The 20,569-nt window shown below is 35.3% G+C and overlaps 1 protein-coding gene across 1 annotated transcript in view; it reads right to left on the bottom strand.

Annotated features, from left to right (window-relative positions):
- The window catches only part of ACSS3 (acyl-CoA synthetase short chain family member 3), a 182,755-nt gene that overhangs the window by 103,607 nt on the left and 58,579 nt on the right, over window positions 1-20,569 (bottom strand). The window contains exons 4-7 of the mRNA XM_005571636.5: window positions 20,379-20,513; window positions 16,351-16,491; window positions 7,327-7,407; window positions 7,155-7,250 (exon numbers count right to left, since the gene is read on the bottom strand). Coding sequence (XP_005571693.1) covers window positions 7,155-7,250; window positions 7,327-7,407; window positions 16,351-16,491; window positions 20,379-20,513 — 453 coding nt within the window. The remainder of the gene's footprint in view (window positions 1-7,154; window positions 7,251-7,326; window positions 7,408-16,350; window positions 16,492-20,378; window positions 20,514-20,569) is intronic.

The following is a 20,569-nucleotide window of genomic DNA, read 5'->3' as shown; positions in this document are numbered from 1 at the left end:
CTACAGAAACACAATGAATATTTGTATGTTAATCTTGTATCCTGAGACTGGGTTGAACTCACTTATTAGTTACGGGATTTGTGTGTGTGTGTATTCCGTAATTGTCTATGCAAATAGTCATGTCATCTGCAAATAAAGACAATTTTATTTCTTCCCTTCTGGTATGTATGCCTTTTCTTCCTCTATATTTCTGTTTTTATTTATTTATTTATTTATTTATTTATTTATTTATTTATTTGAGGGAGTCTTGCTCTGTTGCCCAGGCTGGAGTGCAGTGTTGCGATCTTGGTTCACTGCAACCTCCACCTCCTGAGTTCAAGCGATTCTCCTGCCTCAGCCTCCCAAGTAACTGGGACTACAGGTGTTCACCACCACACCTGGCTAATTTTTGTATTTTTAGTAGAGATGGGGTTTCACTATATTGGTCAGGCTGATCTTGAACTCCTGACCTCGTGATCCACCCTCCTTGACCTTCCAAAGTGCTGGGATTACAGGCATGAGTCTCCACGCCCAGCCTCCCTATACTTCTTTATTAAATGAGCTAGAACTTCCACAGATATGTTGAATAGAGGGTGAGAGTGGAAATTCTTGCCTTGTTTCTGAACAACAGAGGAGAAGCAATCAGGCTTTTATGATAGGTAGCAACAGGTTTTTTCATAGGTAATCTTTTGTCAGGTTGAGGAAGTTCCTTTCAATTACTAGTTTTCTGGTAGTTCTTCATTATGAATGAATGGTGAATTTATTAAACAACTTTTTCTACATCAATTAATATGATTATATAGTTTTTCTTTAGCCTATTAGCATGGTAGATTACCTTGATCAATTTTCAGATATTGAAGCAGCCTTGTACCTCTGGTATAAATCCTACTTGGTCAGTGTATAATTCCTTTTATATATTGTTGAATTGTTGAATTCAAAATATTTGCTAATATTTTGTCAAGAATTCTTGTATCTGTCTATATGTTTATGAAGGACATTCGTTTGTAGTTTTGTTTTTTTTTTTTTTTTTTTTTTTTGCCTTTGACTTATTATTAGGGCAATACAAGCTTCATTAAATGATTAAGAGAGTGTTTCCTCCTCTTCTATTTTTTGAAAGAGATTGTGCAGAAATGGTGTTGATTCTCCTTTAAACATTGGTAGATGGCACACGGGATACAGAAATACCAAACACCCCCGCCTCCTCTTCCATTTTAAACATTGGTAGAATTTTCCAGTAAAACCATCAGTGTCTGGAGATTTCTTATTGGGAGTCTATTTAATTACATATTGGATTTTCTTAACAGTCATAAGGCTATTCTAGTAATTTATTTCTCATTTGGTGAGTTTATGGTTTTTGAGGAATTAGTCCATTTCATCTTCATCTGTCAAATTTATGTGTGTTGAGTTTCTCATAGTATTCCCTTATTATTCTTTTGATATAAATCTGCAGGTCGTTAGTGATACCTCTTGTTTCATGTGTGGTACTGGTAATCTGTGTTTTCTCTCTCTTTTCTTTTCCAGGCTTATAGAGGTTTGCCCATTTTATTTATCTTTTCCAAGAACTAGTTTTTTGTTTCATTAATTGTCTATGTTTTTATGTTTTCAATGTTATTGATTCCTGCTCTTACCTTTATTATTCCTTCCTGATTTTAGTTATATTTTGTTCCTCTTTTCCTAGGATCTTGAGATAGGAGCTTATATTCTTGATTTGAGAGTTTTCCTTTTTTCTAATATATCCATTCAGTGCTATAAATTTCCCTCTCAGAACTGCTTTAGTTGTGTCTTCCGACATTTTATATGATGTACTTTCTTTTTCAATCAGTTTGAGATATATACACACAGAGACGTGTGTGTGTGTGTGTGTGTGTGTGTGTGTGTGTGTGTGCATTCCTGGATATTTCCTATTTGACCCATGGATTATTTAGATGTATATTGATTATATTCCAATTGTTTGGGGATTTTCCTGTTAACTCTCAGTAATTTTTAGTTTGAAAATACTGTGGTCTTAAAATAGACTTTGCATGACTTCAAATATTTTTAAATTAGTTGAAGTTTGCTTTGTGGCCCAGGTTTTCGTTTATCTTGGTAATTATTCTGTGGGCATTTAAAAAGAATGTGTATTCTGCTGCTGTCGAGAATAGTGTTCTATAAATGTCAATTAAATCTTGTTGGTTGATGATGTCAAGTTTTTCTACATCTTCACTGATTTTCTGTCTGTTGTTTTATCAATATTAAGAGGGGAGTGTATCTAATGATAACCTGAAATATGTAACTGGAATGCATAGGCACAAATCATATCAGAAGCCAAAATGTAGAGTGGACATCAGTCAACATAACATATTTGTGCATGAGCTGAATATCAGCCTTGAATACATGTCAAGAGGTATGGAAAAAAGATGACACTTTGATAAGTACTAAGTAACTAGATTCAATAAAATGTAATGACCAGTAGAGTGTGAGATGCAAGGAAAATGAACTTAAGAATCATTCGCAGATTCTCAGTTTGCATTACTGCATGAATGGAGGTAACATTACCAGAAACACAGAGTGCGCTGAAGGAAATATGGTTTGCAGGGTGGGGTGGAGATACAGAACTCAGTTCATGTCATCTTGAGCATAAGATGTGTAAAGACTATTCAGAGATGTCTAGCAATAGGTTAGTACTCAGCAGGAAAGTCAGATATAAAAAGGGGATTTAGGAGCCATGATTTAATTAATGGTCTTCAAATATAACTGCTTGGAGATTATCCAGGAAACGTAAGCAGAGTAAGAAAATAGAGCAAAGACTATGATCCTGCTAAACTCTAATGTTTAGGACCAAAGTGAAAGAAACAAAGAGAAGAAAAGAAGAACAAGTTGTCAGGATGGAAGGAAGAAAACGAGGAGTAGAGTTTAATTCAGTTCCACAAGTATTTGTTAATTGTGTAGTATGTGCTATGCACTGTGCTGTGAAACTGGCTTTTATCCTCTTCTAGATGATAGCCTCTTCTAGATATAAACGTATCATTTCAGTACAATGTGGCCAGCTCAGTGACAGACATATGCTCGAAAGCAACAGGACCACAGAAAGAGGCACTGCACACGGCCCAAGATCGTGAGAGGAAACTTTCAAGACATGGTAACATCTAAGCAGAGTCTACAAGGAGAGTAGGAGTTAACAAGAAAGGAAAGAAGGAGGAAAGTCATAGCAGATAAAAGAAACAACATGAACATTAGAAAAGGAGCATGGAGCTCAACAGAGAGGAAAGGATCACCTAAAAGAATGGTCAGTAGGGCTGAACTCTAGTAAGAGAAAAAATAAATTCAGATTAAAGAAGGCCCTTTGACTTTGTCACTTATGAAGTAACTGGTGACCCCATCTGCAGCAGTTTCTATGAAATGAAGTGAACATAAATCAGACTACAGTGAGATAAGGAGTGACTGAAAGAACATGAGGTTCAGGAATGTGGGCAGGATATTTTTTCAAGGAACTTAGTGGAGAAGAAAATAAAGATGGCCTAGCTGATGCAGCCATAAAAAAGGATGAATTCATGTCCTTTGTAGGGACATGGATGAAGCTGGAAACCATTATTCTCAGCAAATTATCGCAAGGACAGAAAACCAAATACTGCATGTTCTCACTCATAAGTGGGAATTTAACAATGAGAACACTTGGACACAGGAAGGGGAACATCACATACCAGGGCCTGTCATGGGGTCAGGGGGAGGGGGTAGGGATAGTATCAGGAGATATATCTAATGTAAATGACCAGTTAACGGGTGCAGCACACCATCATGGCACATGTATACATATGTAACAAACCTGCACGTTGTGCACATGTACCCTAGAACTTAAAGTATAATTTTAAAAAAAAGAAAAAAAAAGAATGTAATATATTGCCTGGCATATAATAAGTGTTATGCAAATGTTTGTTACATAAATAAAAGGAAAGATCTGAAAAAAGAAAAAACTTGATGGCATAGCTAGAAGTAGACAAAGGTCTAAAAGACTTGGTTTTATGATCAGAGAAAGTTAAAGAGAAATTTATAAGTTGTAGAAAACAAGCCAGAGTACATATACACCATGGAATACTATGCAGCCATAAAAAAGGATGAGTTTGTGTCCTTTGTAGGGACATGGATGCAGCTGGAAACCATCATTCTCAGCAAACTATCGCAAGAACAGAAAATCAAACACCGCATGTTCTCACTCATAGGTGGGAACTGAACAATGAGATCACTTGGACTCGGGAAGGGGAACATCACACACTAGGGCCTATCATGGGGAGGGGGGAGGGGGGAGGGATTGCACTGGGAGTTATACCTGATGTAAATGATGAGTTGATGAGTGCTGACGAGTTGATGGGTGCAGCACACCAACATGGCACAAGTATACTTATGTAACAAACCTGCACGTTATGCACATGTACCCTAGAACTTAAAATATAATAATAATAAAAAAAGAAAACAAGCCAGAGTGCAGAGAAAAGGTTTTAAATTGTAGCTTACTTCAGTCAATTATTCACACAACAAATATTTATAGAGCATCTACACTCTACTTGACCAAATCATTCCAAAATAGAAACAAACAACCCTCTATCACAGTGTTAATATCATGTTTTAAATAAAATTGAGAAACAATAAAAGCCCATGGTAAATAGTGCAAAACATGTATCTCAATTCTAAAGCAGCTTAATACTTATAACCACAAACATGTAGCATCTTTGGCTTTGTCATATTTATGTAACCAATGCCACAATTCAATATAAATATTCAGTATAGAGGTTTAATTTGTTTACTTCAAGAGAAATGATTTTAATTAAAAAATTATATTACAAAGACAATGGTATGAAATGATTTGTCAAGATTATTTTGTTTTAATTATTACAAATACCTAAATGCATATTCAGTATGCAAGATAGAAAAGCACTATACAAAAGATGTAGAGTAGTATATGAATTCCCAAAAGCATATCAAGTCTGCAAGATATAAAAGCATGATACAAAAGTGTAGTGTAGTATATGACGGTTTAATACTTGTGTCAAAGTCAACCTTAATATTTCTTAGCATTCAGAGACAGAAAACCAGCCAGTTAAAAATGAAAGAACACAAATGGTCTTTAAGTGATGATGAGGCCTGGAGTATTCCAGAAAGATTGAGAATAGCCTCTCATGTTTTCAAATTCATCGACTTGCAGAAATTTAAGACTGCAAATTAACTTGAAATCATTTAATACTATTCTCCACACCCCACATATAAAATTCCCTTTACTTCACAATCCTTGTCTGGTATTGACAGAACACTTACGTGAAAGAGAGCCTTATATTTGAGAAGTTGTCCATTTGTTCTACTGCCAAGCATTTAAATTTGTCTCTGATTATTCCCAAAATATAACCCTCTGTAACTCTGCATTACAAGACAACATAATTTATATGTAGCAACTTTTTAAACATCAAAATATTATTATAGTATCTGCACATTAAGTGTATTATTTGTCAGACTAGTCATTCCGAATTCCTTCTTTTTTTTTTTTTTTTTTTTTTTTTTTTTTGAGATGGAGTCTCACTCTGTCACCCAGACTGGAGTGCAGTGGTGCAATCTCTGCTCACTGCAACCTCCGCCTTCCAGGTTCAAGTGATTCTCCTGCCTCAGCCTCCTGAATATCTGGGATTACAAACATGCATCACCATGTCCGGCTAATGTTTGCATTTTTAGTAGAGACCGGGCTTCACCATGTTTGGCAGGCTGGTCTCGAACTCCTGACCTCAAGTGATCCACTTGCCTTGGCCTCCCAAAGTTCTGGGATTATGGGCGTAAGCCAATGTGCCCAGCCCACCTCTTTCTTGTATACATTATTTTCATGCTACTCTGTTATTTCAGATCCTTGCTTTTTTTTTTTTTTTTTTTTTTTTTTTTTTTTTGAGGTGGAGTCTCACTCTCTTGCTCAGGCTGGAGTGCAGTGATGTGATCTTGGCTCACTGCAAGTTCTGCCTCCCGGGTTCAAGCCATTCTCCTGCCTCAGTCTCCAGAGTAGCTGGGACTACAGGTGCCCACTGCCACACTCAGCTAATTTTTTTTTTTTTTTTTTTGTATTTTTAGTAGAGACGGAGTTTCACTGTGTTAGGATAGTCTCGATCTCCTGACCTTGTGATCTGCCCGCCTCAGCCTCCCAAAGTGCTGGGATTACAGGCATGAGCCACCACACCCAGCCTTTCAGATGCTCTCTAGTAATTTAGTGATTTTTAAAAATCATCTTGGTTAAACTGAATACAAATTTTCAAATGTGGAAGAGTAAAGTAAGATTATATCATTGTACATGGTGAGTAATTTTTAAAAACAGTCCTACCAACAGCTTAAGTTATGGATGCTATAATACCCAGAGATTTGACTACATAAACTATACCAACCCAAATTTTCCCTATTTCATTTCTGTATTTTTTAATTTAAATATAAAACTGTAAAGATTTATGTATTTTTCCATCCTGTTAAATTTGTCCCAAAAGTCCAAGGTCATTTTGAAAGATAATATAGCAAACTACTATATTAGTTATCCCTCCAAGACTTCGATCTTCTACAGATCTGATAGGTATGTTATTCTAAGTCTTTATACAAGACATTGATAAAGGTCAATGGAATAGGCATATAAAGGAAATTTTCTGTACACAAAGAAATCTTCTTCCTAGGTGATACTGATACATTCATCGAATTTTTAAACAGTTATTTATTCAGCTATAAATCTGGTCAGTCTATATTCCTATGCCTTACACACAGAGCTTTATTAGAAATCAAGGAAAGTTATTTATTTAAAATTGAAACAACATGACTTTGGAAATCCATGAATCCTATGAAAATAAAAAAGGTGAATCTACATTGCTCGCCTTGTGACAACTATTTTCTAGGACTCTAAAATCAGTATCAGTTTGCCAGTAATTTCTAGAAATCTGTTAGGGATAGATATAAAGCTTGTTTTTGTGTGTTCTTCAGAATTTAATTCTGAATGTCAACAAAATTAAAATAACTGGCTAATATTTCCTACATATCCCTTTCTCTTTTGAAATTATATTTTTAACTGGAAGAAGATAATAATAATGTCCCCTGCCCCACCCCAATTTTTCTGATCCTACTCAGGACTGCTTCATGAACAGTTTTAATAAAATAAATAGTATCTATATGTGGTATTAATTTTACTTTATTACCTCATATAAAACTGTTGTGTTCCCATGGAGAAGAGGTCCATAGCAGATATAGGAATGTCCAACAACCCAGCCTAAGTCAGAAGCTGCCCACCACACCTAAAAAATAAGATAATAAAATGCATATATTTTATTCAGAGAATGTTATGTAATGTGAATTTAAAACCACGATTACCTCTCCAGGTTGAAGTCCATATATGGAAGACATTGACCAGTTTAGCATGACAGCGTATCCCCCAGTGGGTCTAACCACACCCTAAGGAGAGAAAAAGTGAAGTTAAAATCAATAAACAATGTGTAAAAACACTCTCTATCTTCATAGCATCCACTTTAAAAGTTCCTGGTCAAAAGTATTTTATATATTAGCTACAAGTTACTTTGGCTTTTATAAAATTATCTTTGAATCATTATTTCTTTGGGTCTTTTAATAGTCACCACAAAATAATTGTCTTTATTAGTACCATTTTTAGAATCCATTCTCACATTATTAGTCTTCTAAAGAAAACATGATTTCACAAAATTACATGCAATACAAACTTTTCTAATAGCACCACACATTATCAACACTACATTTTCAGACGTATTTCCAGAAAAAAAATTAGTGTGAAGAAAGGTAAAATGTAGTTATATGCCTCAAATACAGACTAACATAAGGACCTCTGTTTCTTAAGATGATTAAATAATAATAGCTGCTTAGAGGAAACAAAGTCATAATGTAACTGGAATCTCATTGCAACACTTCACTGAGGATCATGCAAGCACACTTTAAAGCTGAGCAATTCTTTCATTATGAACTCTAGAACTCTTAAGGATGAATTCCAGTGAATTGAATTTAGATTAAAAGATTTGTCTTATATTGCATTTTGGACAAAAGTAGGGATCGTTATATCATTGTAGTACAGTTTTCACAAATCAGTTTCAAGTAGTTTTCCCCAACACTGGGAACATATTCAACCTCAATACAAGACTAATATTTGAACACTGGATACAAATGTCACCATAAATAAGAACTAATAGTAAATTTAATAATTAAGTTCATGTATTGTTTTAAAAAACGTTGTCATTGGCTCAGTAAGACATAACTGAGTGAATACTCAGAATGAGTCGGTGAACACCTGCTGAGAGATAGAAGGTATATTCCACTCACATGTATTTTGAAGCATCTTTTAGTACAACAATTATAACTGCTCTATGCAAAGAAAAAAAAGTGATTTTTATGAAAGGGCAAACATGGATCTAATCAATCACTGTGCTATTAATTATGCTTTTTGGCATAGCGCTGCACCTTAACACACATACACAACTCAGGAAAATGAAACAGAAATTGACTTTCCATTAGTTACTAAAATTGGTGCTCTCCTCAGGTGCCACTAATAAAACATAGGTATCATGCTGTGGAACATTATTTTATTCACCAGTAACAACACCTGGTCTCTTAGCAAATATCAGATGCAACTTTGTTGGTATTTGAGAGCTATTTTCTAGGTGGTATGACATGGTTAGCATGCAGCTGGCCCTCTTGATCTCCATGGGAACATTAGACATTCTAAGCCCCATGCCAGTAGGTTTTACACATGCACTTTCCCATGTAAACGAAACAGTTATTTTCCCACTGTATCCTATCCTATCTCCCATGCACTTTGCTAGTTTGTTCTATTGAGATCTTTTCCTATGGCTCAACAGATTGATTGAATCTGGTATTAATCAAACTGCAAACACTTCATAAAAACTATTCGTTTTACAGGCTAGAAAAAGTAGTTTTTTGTAGACAATACGCTGTCCATGTGTTATGACAGATAGTGATACTTAATATCAGTAATAATTTCACTTAAAAATGTTTTAAAATTTTCTCTCCATCCTACATGTCCCTGCATTTAGAACCCATTTTTTATCAGTAACTCTAAATATTATTATAACTAGGTAAATGTTTAGACCATATGGTACAGAGGGTAAGATGCATTGACTAGAAATGATGACAAGAAATAAAAGGCGAGGGAAGACATAACTGAGTAGTAATTCAATTGTAAAACCTGAAAGATAAATGTAAAGGATAAGTTGTCAAATTTCTATTTACCTCTCAGATGAGTACTTCTTCAAACGACATTTACCAATGTCACTCTGTCTGTAAATTAGTGAATACTTAAACCCATCCGACCAAAAAAAGAGACTTAAAAATGAGACCATGCATGAAAAAGCATTTGAAGTTGTAAAGGCTAAAATTTAATATCTCATTAACAATATTATTTCCTTAGTTCTAGCAATTATTGCTTTATATTTTACCCTGTGCTCCTATCAGTCAAAAGGCATAAATGTCAAAATAATTAGAGGTTGCCATCAAAGATTCTCATTTAAAACAATTAAAATGAAGCTGAAGGAATGAGAAGAGCCATAATTTATGTTTTTCATTAGTCATTGATACCCACTTACTTTTATTTTTTAAAGAATGAGTATACAAATTTTAATCAAGCATCTTTTTACCATTTATTAATCTAGACTCTAGATCTGCAATTTGGTCTTGCCTCCCAAATGCTCAGATAATACAGTTTCAAATTTCTGGGTATTTGATATGGTGCAGAATAAAGAAACACATAGTTTCATATTCTCCAGGTTCACCTTTTATAAGAGGTTTGAAAGCACAAAAAACACAAAGGTTACATTTCAAGAGAATTTCTTTAGCATAAATATTAATTTGTGACAAAAATAAGATGATAAAGCATTTTTGTTTCCTGTTTATAATCACATTATCCAGGTAATGAAAATTAAAATGCAAAAGAGAAACACCATTCAGCCTCTGAAAACACATAAATTATGCTCCAGAAAACAAATCATTATACTATAACTAAGCAAATTTTGTTGGAAACTAAAAATACCACTTTTACAGTAGTAGATCTGAATATGAAGTAAAAATACTCAACACCAATGCTTACCTCTAAAACACAAACCTTCTTCATTTTAGTCTTTTGAATCTCTATTATTTATTATTACCTTCTATATGTGCTTTTTTCTTTTCCTTTGAGAGGGAGTCTTGCTCTGTCACCCAGGCTGGAGTGCAGTGGCATGATCTCACTCACTGCAACCTCCGCCTCCCAGGTTCAAGCGATTCTCCTGCCTCAGCCTCCCGAGTAGTTGGGACTACACAGGCATGCCACCATGCTCAGCTAATTTTTTTTTTTTTTAGTAGAGACAGGGTTTCACCATGCTAGCCAGGATGGTCTCAATCTCCGGACCTCGTGATCTGCCCTCCTCGGCCTCCCAAAGTGCTGGGATTACAGGCATGATGCACCGCGCCCGGCCTCTCTATGTATTTATACTCTACCTACCTTAAAAGTCAAGTCATTAGATGATCTAATATATTCTCATAAATACCCTGTAACCTGCCAATATGCTGTTCTGATCTTTTGGTAGGATCAGTCATAATTCTTAAAGATGTCTGGGGAACTTGAAAAATATCCAGATGGGACTAGCACTCTGTGCCCTGAATAAAGACATGAAAGTGAATGCTATCTCAGAAATAGGAATGGAAGCAATATGAAAGTGCTCTCTTTTGGGATGGGGGCACAAATGTAATGTTCATGGTGTTTAAAAAATTCAATCAGTGCAAGTACAAGTAAAGGCTGAATATTAGTTTCTCAGAAATGGTACCACAAAGTTATCACAGATAGTTCTTCATAATTTCCAGCTTACTGTGCTACTTTTGAAGACAAGTAAAGTCAAAGACTGCCATAAATGGGGCCATTAAAGTAAAACAGAAAACATGTTAGTATAAATGTTGTGTGCAGTTTTGGTTGCCACAACTTGAAAAAGAAAAATACAATTGCAACAACAGGTGTTGTAGAAGAGGAGGGAAGCCTGAAATGTGTGGTAAGATTAAGAATTTGGGGCCGGGCGCGGTGGCTCAAGACTGTAATCCCAGCACTTTGGGAGGCCGAAATGGGCGGATCATGAGGTCAGGAGATCGAGACCATCCTGGCTAACAAGGTGAAACCCCGTCTCTACTAGAAAATACAAAAAAACTAGCCAGGCGAGGTGGCGGGCACCTGTAGTCCCAGCTACTCGGGAGGCTGAGGCAGGAGAATGGCCTGTACCTGGGAGGCGGAGCTTGCAGTGAGCTGAGATCCATCCATTGCACTCCAGCCTGGGTGACAGAGCAAGACTCCATCTCAAAAAAAAAAAAAAGAAAAGAAAAGATTTTGGGATTCTTCATTGTAAAAATGTAAGCTTTTTTTTTTTTCTAATGGTCTTTGAATATCTGAGAGGCACATCCCGAAATACTGAGAGTAGAAAAGTTTAGAGTACATGACAAAACTTCCTATTTCTTACATTAAGTCCCTGTATCATTTATTTTGTAATAAAGAATCATACAAGGCAAATACATATATATTTACATATGTAAAATGTCTATTCACATATACACATGTAAATATATGCATGTATACATGCATGTGTACATATTTATATCCTTACATATATGTGTGTATGTATATCTGTGTGTGTGTTTGTATGTGTGTGTGTGTGTATCAATTCAGCCTGACAAGAAACAATAGAGGGGGAAAATAAATTTTACTTGAAGGAAAGAAAAGAAACCCATCACCAAATGATGGCAGGTGTCAGAGAAAAAAATGAATCGTTCTGATTGTTTAAAAAATCTAACACATCAGCACTAAACCTTGTTTTGGTCGTGGTTTGACAGATGGCACCCCCTATTTCTAGAGTAAGCCTCCACCCCTTTTCTAAACCTGATGAACTCTAATGTCTTCACCAGGAGTACTTCAAGACGTTGCAAAAATACCACCTTTTCTGGGAACTTTCACCCCATCCTATTATTTGTGTCAAATGTCTTTCAGGTCCTCTTTCACAGCCCTCAGGGCCTGCAAACCTCATCAGAGAACTGATACCCCACCTGGTGCTGTGCCTTCTCCACCACTTTGAGCACAATACCTTTGTATCTTCAGCACAGTGTCTGGGGTAGAATAGACATTTACTACATTTGTTGACTGTCTAAATGAATGAACAGTTGAGTGTATAAATCCATATGAACAATACAATTATGTTAACAAATACTCTTTGTTCAGTAGAAACCCTCGACACTTGTAGAATTTAGTGAACCTTGAATCTTCTTAGAAGGCATAAAATGTTTCCATTTGGGATATTTCATCAAACAGGAAATATCTTGATACAGGTTTTCAGATGATTCTGAAGCTATGTCCATGGAGGATATTTTGGCAGTTGTATAATTTTTTGTCGATCTGAACAACTGTGAGCTAAGGGGCAAAGGTGCAACCAGTTCAGCACTTTAACTGAAAGAGCGTACCACAGATTAAACAAAAAGGTCACTGCTCTTTTATATTTGACTTTCATTCTCCTTTTTTTTTTTTTTTTTTTCTAGGGCAGGAAATAGTATTAAGTCACTTAAACAGGAATAAAGTTACATAAATTTTGTAAGTCCACATCAGGACAAAAGGTCTTATCTACCACTTTCTTGTCATGTTTTCTTTTCAATCTTTTCCTTTTGATTTCTTTCCCCTTGTTTTCTTTTGACACTGAACTTTTCTTCTTTCTTTTTTTTTTTTTTTTTTGGTTATCACAATCCCTTTATGATATCAAACCGAATAAGATGCATATTATGATCACTAAATCTCCCATACCTGAAAGGACATCTCATCCAGATGAGGGATTCTTTTATCATGTAGTGCTTTGAACTATCTCAAAGATAGGCACCCAAACCAAACAGAATAGAAGCCCACAACAAAACAGAAATGTATGCAAAGAAGCTCAGATGTGGTTGCTGGAATATTTACAGCAGCTAACAGATTAACCTGTCATACAGCAACTTGACAACTCCAGAGTTGGCAAATGCCGATATGCAAATATGCCCTAAATATATCTACAAATTCTAACCAAAGAACAGACTGCCTTATGTGTGTTTTATATTTGAGAAACAAGCATTTTTAGGCAGAAGAGTTTTTTTATGAGCTCACAACATTATTTTTCCTCATGAAGATCAGGAATTGAGGAAACAAACCATATGATGACATCATATTTATATCTAAATGCTTCATTAATGCATGTGTGTTTATTTTTCCTATACTTACATTCTGTGGATCCCAACATTAAGATTTTAGGTACTATTAATCCTGATTATACCTATGAAAAATGAAATGAGAATGGTATGAATAAGGAGGTGTCCAAGAAGCTGACTTACTAGAGAAGTAAGAGATCATTCAACAAATATTCTGAGGCTCTACATGGGTCAAATTTTAATGTTAGTGCTACAGTGGATCCAAAAAGGAAAATGTGTATTCTAAGACCTCAGAGGACATTCATTGTTAAAAAAGTAAATTAATAAAAACTAATATGTATAAGATAGGTTAAAATAAGTGCCATAAAAACTAACATGTATAAGATAGGTTAAAATAAGTGCCATAAAGGTCTGTTGGTAATGTAAAATTTAAAGCAATTTCAATTCTAAAGTCCACTGGAGGGAAGAGAGACTTAAAGAGATAACTACCTTCTTTTGCCATTCTGTATGTGTTAACTTTGCAAAGCCCACTCACTCACACAATTTAATCACCGGTCCTGTACCCCAATAACCTACAAGGGTCTATCTCCAACCGCATATGTATAACTCTTGGGCTGAGACTCTCATTACCAACTCTTGACTGGGCATCTTCGTGTTAAATGTCCTGAAGACACATCATGCTCAGCATGTTAAAGACTTTTAGTTTCCCTTGCCTCAAACCATCCTTCTGATTCTATTTCAATGAATATTCAAAAGCACCCTCATATGTTCTCACATTCAAAGTCTTACACTTCTAACATTGAACCAAATCTGATTCCTCCCTATTAGGTATGCTGTCCTATGTAAACTTCCAAACTAATTAAACAGCCTGAAAACTAATCTCTTTGTCTCCTTTGTGTGTAGTCAACTATCTTCCCAACTAAATGACCACCTTCTATCTTGCATCACCTGTATTCATACCTGGTTCAATCCCACTAGACTAGAAGGACTATACTTTACTCATAGTTGTATCTGTTCTAGCACAGGATGAGCACTCCATACAAACACATTAAATTGAGTCAAATTCAATGTGGGTGCAGAAATCTCCACACAATTAAAGCCCTCTCAAATTTATTGAAATAGATTGTCTTCAGGATGGTACATCAGGAGGAAAATGAGAACGATAGAAATATCAAAGGATCTTCCATTTAGGCACTGAAAGGAATCCAGAAAAGAACCTCTCAGAGAAAACCTGCGCCAGGCGCAGTGGCTCACGCCTGTAATCCCAGCACTTTGGGAGGCCGAGGTGGATGTATCACAAGGTCAGGAGATCACGACCATCCTGGCTAACACAGTGAAACCCCGTCTCTACTAAAAATACAAAAAATTAGCCGGGCATGGTGGCAGGTGCAGGTAGTTCCCAGCTGCTCGAGAGGCTGAGGAAGGAGAATGGCATGAACCTGGGAGGTGGAGCTTGCAGTGAGCCAGCCTGGGCAATAGAGCGAGACTCACTCTCAAAAAAAAAAAAAAAAAAGAAAGAAAGAAAGAAAAGAAAGGAAAAACCTGTAGTAGCTAGGGTCCTTCCTTATTTGGAACCACTTTTCAATCTAATACTCTGTGTATTGCTTTTATTTTATTTCTACTACACTAGCAAGTCAGCTTTTAATTTCTGAAAACCTTTTCTTCTGCCCATCCCATGAGATCCTACTCCAGGTCACAGTGAATTTCAGTGACTTAAAGTCTTGAGGTAGCACAAATGTTTTTATAAGATTTCTTCAGGCTTTTAAGAAACTAAATTTTTAAAAATTAAGTTATACTGTGTTTTCAGGGTCAGGAGTTTTCTCTCATGTTGATACTTTTATATTAGATCATAACTTTCCTGAGTTCTCTTTTATTTTATAGCCAAATGTTCAGTTGGACTCCAGGTGGCGAGTATGCAAGGCAGAATTGGAAAAAGTTGAGGTTAAGAATTATGTCCAGCAGATTATTTGGCATGCTTCAATAAATAAATCTTCCAATCTCCAATATGCAGAAATATTTTTCAAGTCACTCGAGTTGTAACAAAATCATAAGGCTTCAATTCTACAATGAAACAAATATCTTCATGTGTGTGCATCTATGTATGATTTCAACAAAAATTTATTGAGCACCAACTACATACAAAGAACAATGGTAGACCAAAATATACTAAAACATGACCTGTGTCCTCAGAGAGAATATATTCCCCTACGAAAAGTGTTCCTTTTCACAAGCAAGGCTTACATGGAACATCTTAAATTTCCTTTTAAAAAGCTAACTAATCAAATAGAACCACTATTTTAAGATGATTAAGAGACGACGTTTTCAGAACACTGATGCTACAGTAATCTAACAGTAATGAAGAAGTCACTCTCCTCAAGGATAAGAATGATTATGAAAGTCCCTTCTCCTACTAAAATTCTACAATTCAGGGAATATTAAACCACCTAATAAAGATGAATAAGGAAAATTATACTGTTATCCTTTATAAGGGTCTATGAAGAAACAGTGTTATTCGGAGATACCAGGCAAAAGTGGTATTTGTTGATATTTGACACATTAAATGAATATTGATGCTTTCAACTTTGCTTTGTAAAAACATGTTTCATGGTGAACAGATTTAAAAATCCTTGAATGTCTTCCATGCTGTAAATCAAATAGGTCAATACTTTGGACAAACTGCCTCTGTTCAAACTGCCTAGGTCAATTCTCTAAATCACATTCATAATAAAGAATTGAATTCCCCTAGATCAAAAAATCAATTCTACACTGCATGAAACTTATACCTCAATTTAAAAGAATAAAAATATCTTATTTGAAATATATTTTTATATAATGTTATTAAACCAACTGATATTCAATCAAACATCTACTAAAGCAATTGTATATTTCTAGCATTTGAGAAAATTCTGGAAGAAATGAGAGCAAAATATTTGATGTTAAATAATAAATGTTTTTATATTTAGCACTAGGCACAAAATCTCTTTAAGATATAAAGTAACTGTGTCAGGTGAGATCACGCCACTGCACTCCAGACTGGGCACAGGAAAAAAAATAAAAGCAAATGAAGTAACTCTCTAAACTTCAAAGTAAAATCTGCAAACATTTCCAGTCAGTGATCAAACATTCTTGGTGCAAAGTAAATCTGCTGCTATAGATAGTTATCCCTCAGAGAGTGAGTACCTTAGGTAACCCCGTTGTGCCAGATGTGTAAAGAACGTACAGTGGGTGTTCTGAAAGAACAGGAACACAGTCATGTGATTGGGCTTTTGCCATCTCTTCATCCCAGTCAAGGTCACGACCTGGAGCCAAAGGAACCGCCTCCTACACAGGAAAAATATAAGAGTATGTACTGTAATAGGAGATTAAATCAAGAGAACAAAAAGTAGCTAAATCTATGTAAGTCCGAGCATCTGACTGAAAATCTAAGCCTATAATGGCGCTAAACATCAGATTTATGACTAAAAAGCTCAAGTTCATGATTCAACATAAATGTTTATAAAAAGTCCAAAGGTTTTATATTCACTTCAACTAAACTGACAAAAAAACATGTTTCATTTAAATCTAGAGATATCCTTTAGAAATTCAGTATAATGTAGTAATGTTTCCATCAACACTCATAGCTTAATTAACAAGGTTTCATGTTTTTATAGATGTATGTACACTAATAACTTTATAAACTAATTTTTATTTTCCATAGCCTATTTCTTTTACTTTGCATTTATCATCTTTACAATGATGTGTCAACTAAGCTAATAAATTTCTCTTCATACAATGGCCTTTAGGAGTAACACCACAGCTACCTTTCCAAATAAGAAAACATTAATTCTTCTTCAGGAGTAGGGAAGAATTCTACTATTGCTTTTTGAAGACTAAAATCCAGTATTGAAATTTGGTCAGAGTCTGTGATATATCCAAAATACGATCCAAATTTTACTCCTTCTAGATCATTCATTATTGTGGGAGAAATATTTTTTTCCTTTTTTTGTTTCAAGAACCAGGCTCTGTGTTGTAAACTTTGTGATAATAGAGTCATGAGTTAAACAGATACATCTTTAAAGAAATTAAACAGACTTCTTTAAAAACAGTGACAATGAAATGACCAGATGGGTGAAAAGCAGGGAAGTGGCTGATGGAAAAGTTACTCTGATGGGGAATTACAACTATTTAAGTAAAGTTAATGCCCATTAAAAGTCTGTTTTTTTCTTAGATGTTAGCTGAGCTCAAGATCACACATCAGGAAGTTTATAATTGGCGAACATGTTAGCATAAGCACAAGCAAAGTTATATAACACTCAATGAAAGTTAATGCGATCTACTATCTAGAGATGTGTGTAACCATTTCATTAAAGTGATTCCTGAGATAAGCCCAAAGATTGAAAAATTTAGAAAAGACACTTCCATTTTCTAGGTTGCTTAATACATTAATCATGGTTGTAAAAACTGTTCATATATTTAAATAGGTACATTTACCAATTAATACTCCAAGATAACATCACAAATATGATGCCTGTATGAATAAACACATTTATAGCTAACACATTTATAGCTGAATTGAAGACCCTTCATCAAGTTGAAGTTTCAGGCCAAACTGCTTTCTCCAGCCCCACCCTGATAGGCACTGGCTCTGCCATTTAGATAAACAAAATAGTTGATTATGACCAAATTATATGTTTCCATTTCTTTTTATACAATGGATAAAAGCAACTAATTGCAAATTATCAAACTTTTGACAACACAGAGATCTATAAAAATCATCACACTGCAAAATAAAAACATCAATTAAGTGATCACAACAATAATTACAGGGTTGATAATTTTTATGGGCCTCTAATGAAATTAGGACTTCAATAAATGGTTATTCTTCAGGCTAAGAAACAGAGGTACATGTAAAGGAGATCTGACAAATAAAGGGAGAAAACAAAACATTTTCACATATATGCATTTACTTCTATAGATATGTCTTTCCTAATTCTTGTAATTCTTAAAAGGCAGTATTGGGAGAGCGTAGGGGTGTAATATCCTTTGATTCCATCACTGCTTGCCTGAAGCTTAGGTGTGGCAGCCAAGTTTTTACCTCCTCTTACAAAAATGCAATCCCGGTTAATAAGACACCCCGCTGAGCCTTTGTGTCTCTCTAAATCCAAAGCAAAGCCATTTCACTGGGCTTAGTTACTGCCTAAACAGCAGGTCTACTAGAAAGAACAAGAGATTTCTACAGCCCTCATCTATATTACAATAGAGGAAAGGGCCTGCAGAAAAAGAGAGAAGCTGAGAAAGTAAGCTAGTTATTGGAGGGGAGCAGGCAGTTAATCTCTATTAAGAAGAAAAGAGAGGCCGGGCGCGGTGGCTCAAGCCTGTAATCCCAGCACTTTGGGAGGCCGAGATGGGCGGATCACGAGGTCAGGAGATAGAGACCATCCTGGCTAACACGGTGAAACCCCGTCTCTACTAAAAAATACAAAAAACTAGCCGGGCGCGGTGGCGGGCGCCTGTAGTCCCAACTACTCGGGAGGCTGAGGCAGGAGAATGGCGTGAACCCGGGAGGCGGAGCTTGCAGTGAGCTGAGATCCGGCCACTGCACTCCAGCCTGGGCGGCAGAGCGAGACTCCGTCTCAAAAAAAAAAAAAAAAAAAAAAAGAAGAAAAGAGAACAGACTTGCATTAGAAAAAACTGAATAAGGAACATTGATATCCTCCATATGCAATGTGTTTATAGTGAAAGAAATATCATATGTCTTTTTGGTTACAAGTCATTAAACTGGAGTTTAAATCCTGGTTCTGCCACTTATTAGCCGTGACTTTGGGCTATGACCTCTCTCCATTACTCAGTTTCTTTATCTCTAAAATAAGGCTAGTAACATCTATTTCATTGGTTTGTTAGAATTAAATAAGAAAAAAATATTTGGAAGTACTTAGCATTGGGCCTAGAACTTAGTACCTCATAAGTTCTGTGCAAACTACATATTAATGTGAACAGCACACATATACTCATATATGCATACACTGTGTGTGTGTTCCTGCCATCCCTCTAAACTGTTCTTACCCAAGGCCTTCTATATTGCTGATTTTGCAATACCTGATTTAAACAGCAAAGAAGCTTTTTTTTAAAAAAAAGTGCTTGAGGTCTTCTGAAAGAAACTTAAAATTCTTCTTCAAGATCATAAGAACATTAAAACCATTAAGTGCAGCAGATCATGAACCACAGACTACTAAAACTTTATACAGGAATTTAATGTGGTAATGGGAATTGCTTGGTGGTAACCAAAATGATGTATTTTTAATACTCTGTTCTCATATCTTGTCATTTAAGTATTTTCAAATAAAACTTGTTAAGAGTTCTACAAATTGCACATGATTCTTTAAGTCTTGCAATTTCACTTCTGCAAAAAAAAAAAAAAAAAAAAAACTTAATATGCTAGAAACCCAAGTTGATGTCAGCATAAATAGCTAAAGATTTGCTTGGGTGAAGAAATAAGGTGATCATCAGTTCAAAGTTACAGAAAAAGTACCGTAAATTGTATTCATTGGTATATTACACTGTTCTCCCTTCCTTCATGGATTGCAGAATAATGTATCTACTTAGAATATTCATGTTTTGTTTTCCTGAGCATGGTTTTATTTCTAGCCTAAATACTTTTCTAAATTTTAAGAAGATGTTTGCATTCAAATTAGTCACACCACTCCAAGAGTCAGGAGAGCTGAGGGATTAAGCATACAGTCAGAGTGCATACATTCAAATCTCGACTCTGGAGCTTTCAAACCGGGCAAGTTGCTTTATCTCCGTGTTCACTGGAGTCCTCTTCTATTAAAATAGTAATAATATTATCATCTAGTTAATAGAGTTACCAGGAAGATTAAAAAATATATTCATTAGTAGAATGTCTTATAAATCATACGGTAAGCAGTCAATTCGTGTTTGTCGTTATTATTATTGTTAATATAATCTGAGCTAATTAAAAACACAACAATAGCAGTATACATAGAATCCAATTCATTAATCTCACACATGTTTCTGTGTTTCAGTCTTTTGGTTTTAGGCTAGATTTTCATGAAGTCAGTAGGTCTTATTCATATTTTTTTAGAAATAACAATGACATTCAGCAGTACACTTAATAGTTTATAAATCAAGTGTATCTTTTAAATGGTAAAAACTAAAATCATTTTTAGCATATTAACATTAGCAAGAACCAAATTCAATATTCAGATTACCATATTTGGACGATTATAAATGAGAATTTTCTCTGGTTTGTGTTGTCCTATTTTTAGCGCTTCTTCTACAAGTGGTACGTACTCTACCCTCCTTCCAGGTTCAATGCCAAATGATGCTGTAACAACCACCTTGGGCTACAATTAAAAAATAATAATGGAGAGAAAGCTTTAACAATGTTAATTAGGGTAAT

The sequence above is a fragment of the Macaca fascicularis genome, chromosome 11 (genome assembly GCF_037993035.2).
Source record: "Macaca fascicularis isolate 582-1 chromosome 11, T2T-MFA8v1.1".
Classification (NCBI taxonomy): Eukaryota; Metazoa; Chordata; class Mammalia; order Primates; family Cercopithecidae; genus Macaca; species Macaca fascicularis.
This window is presented reverse-complemented; position numbering and strand designations above follow the sequence as displayed.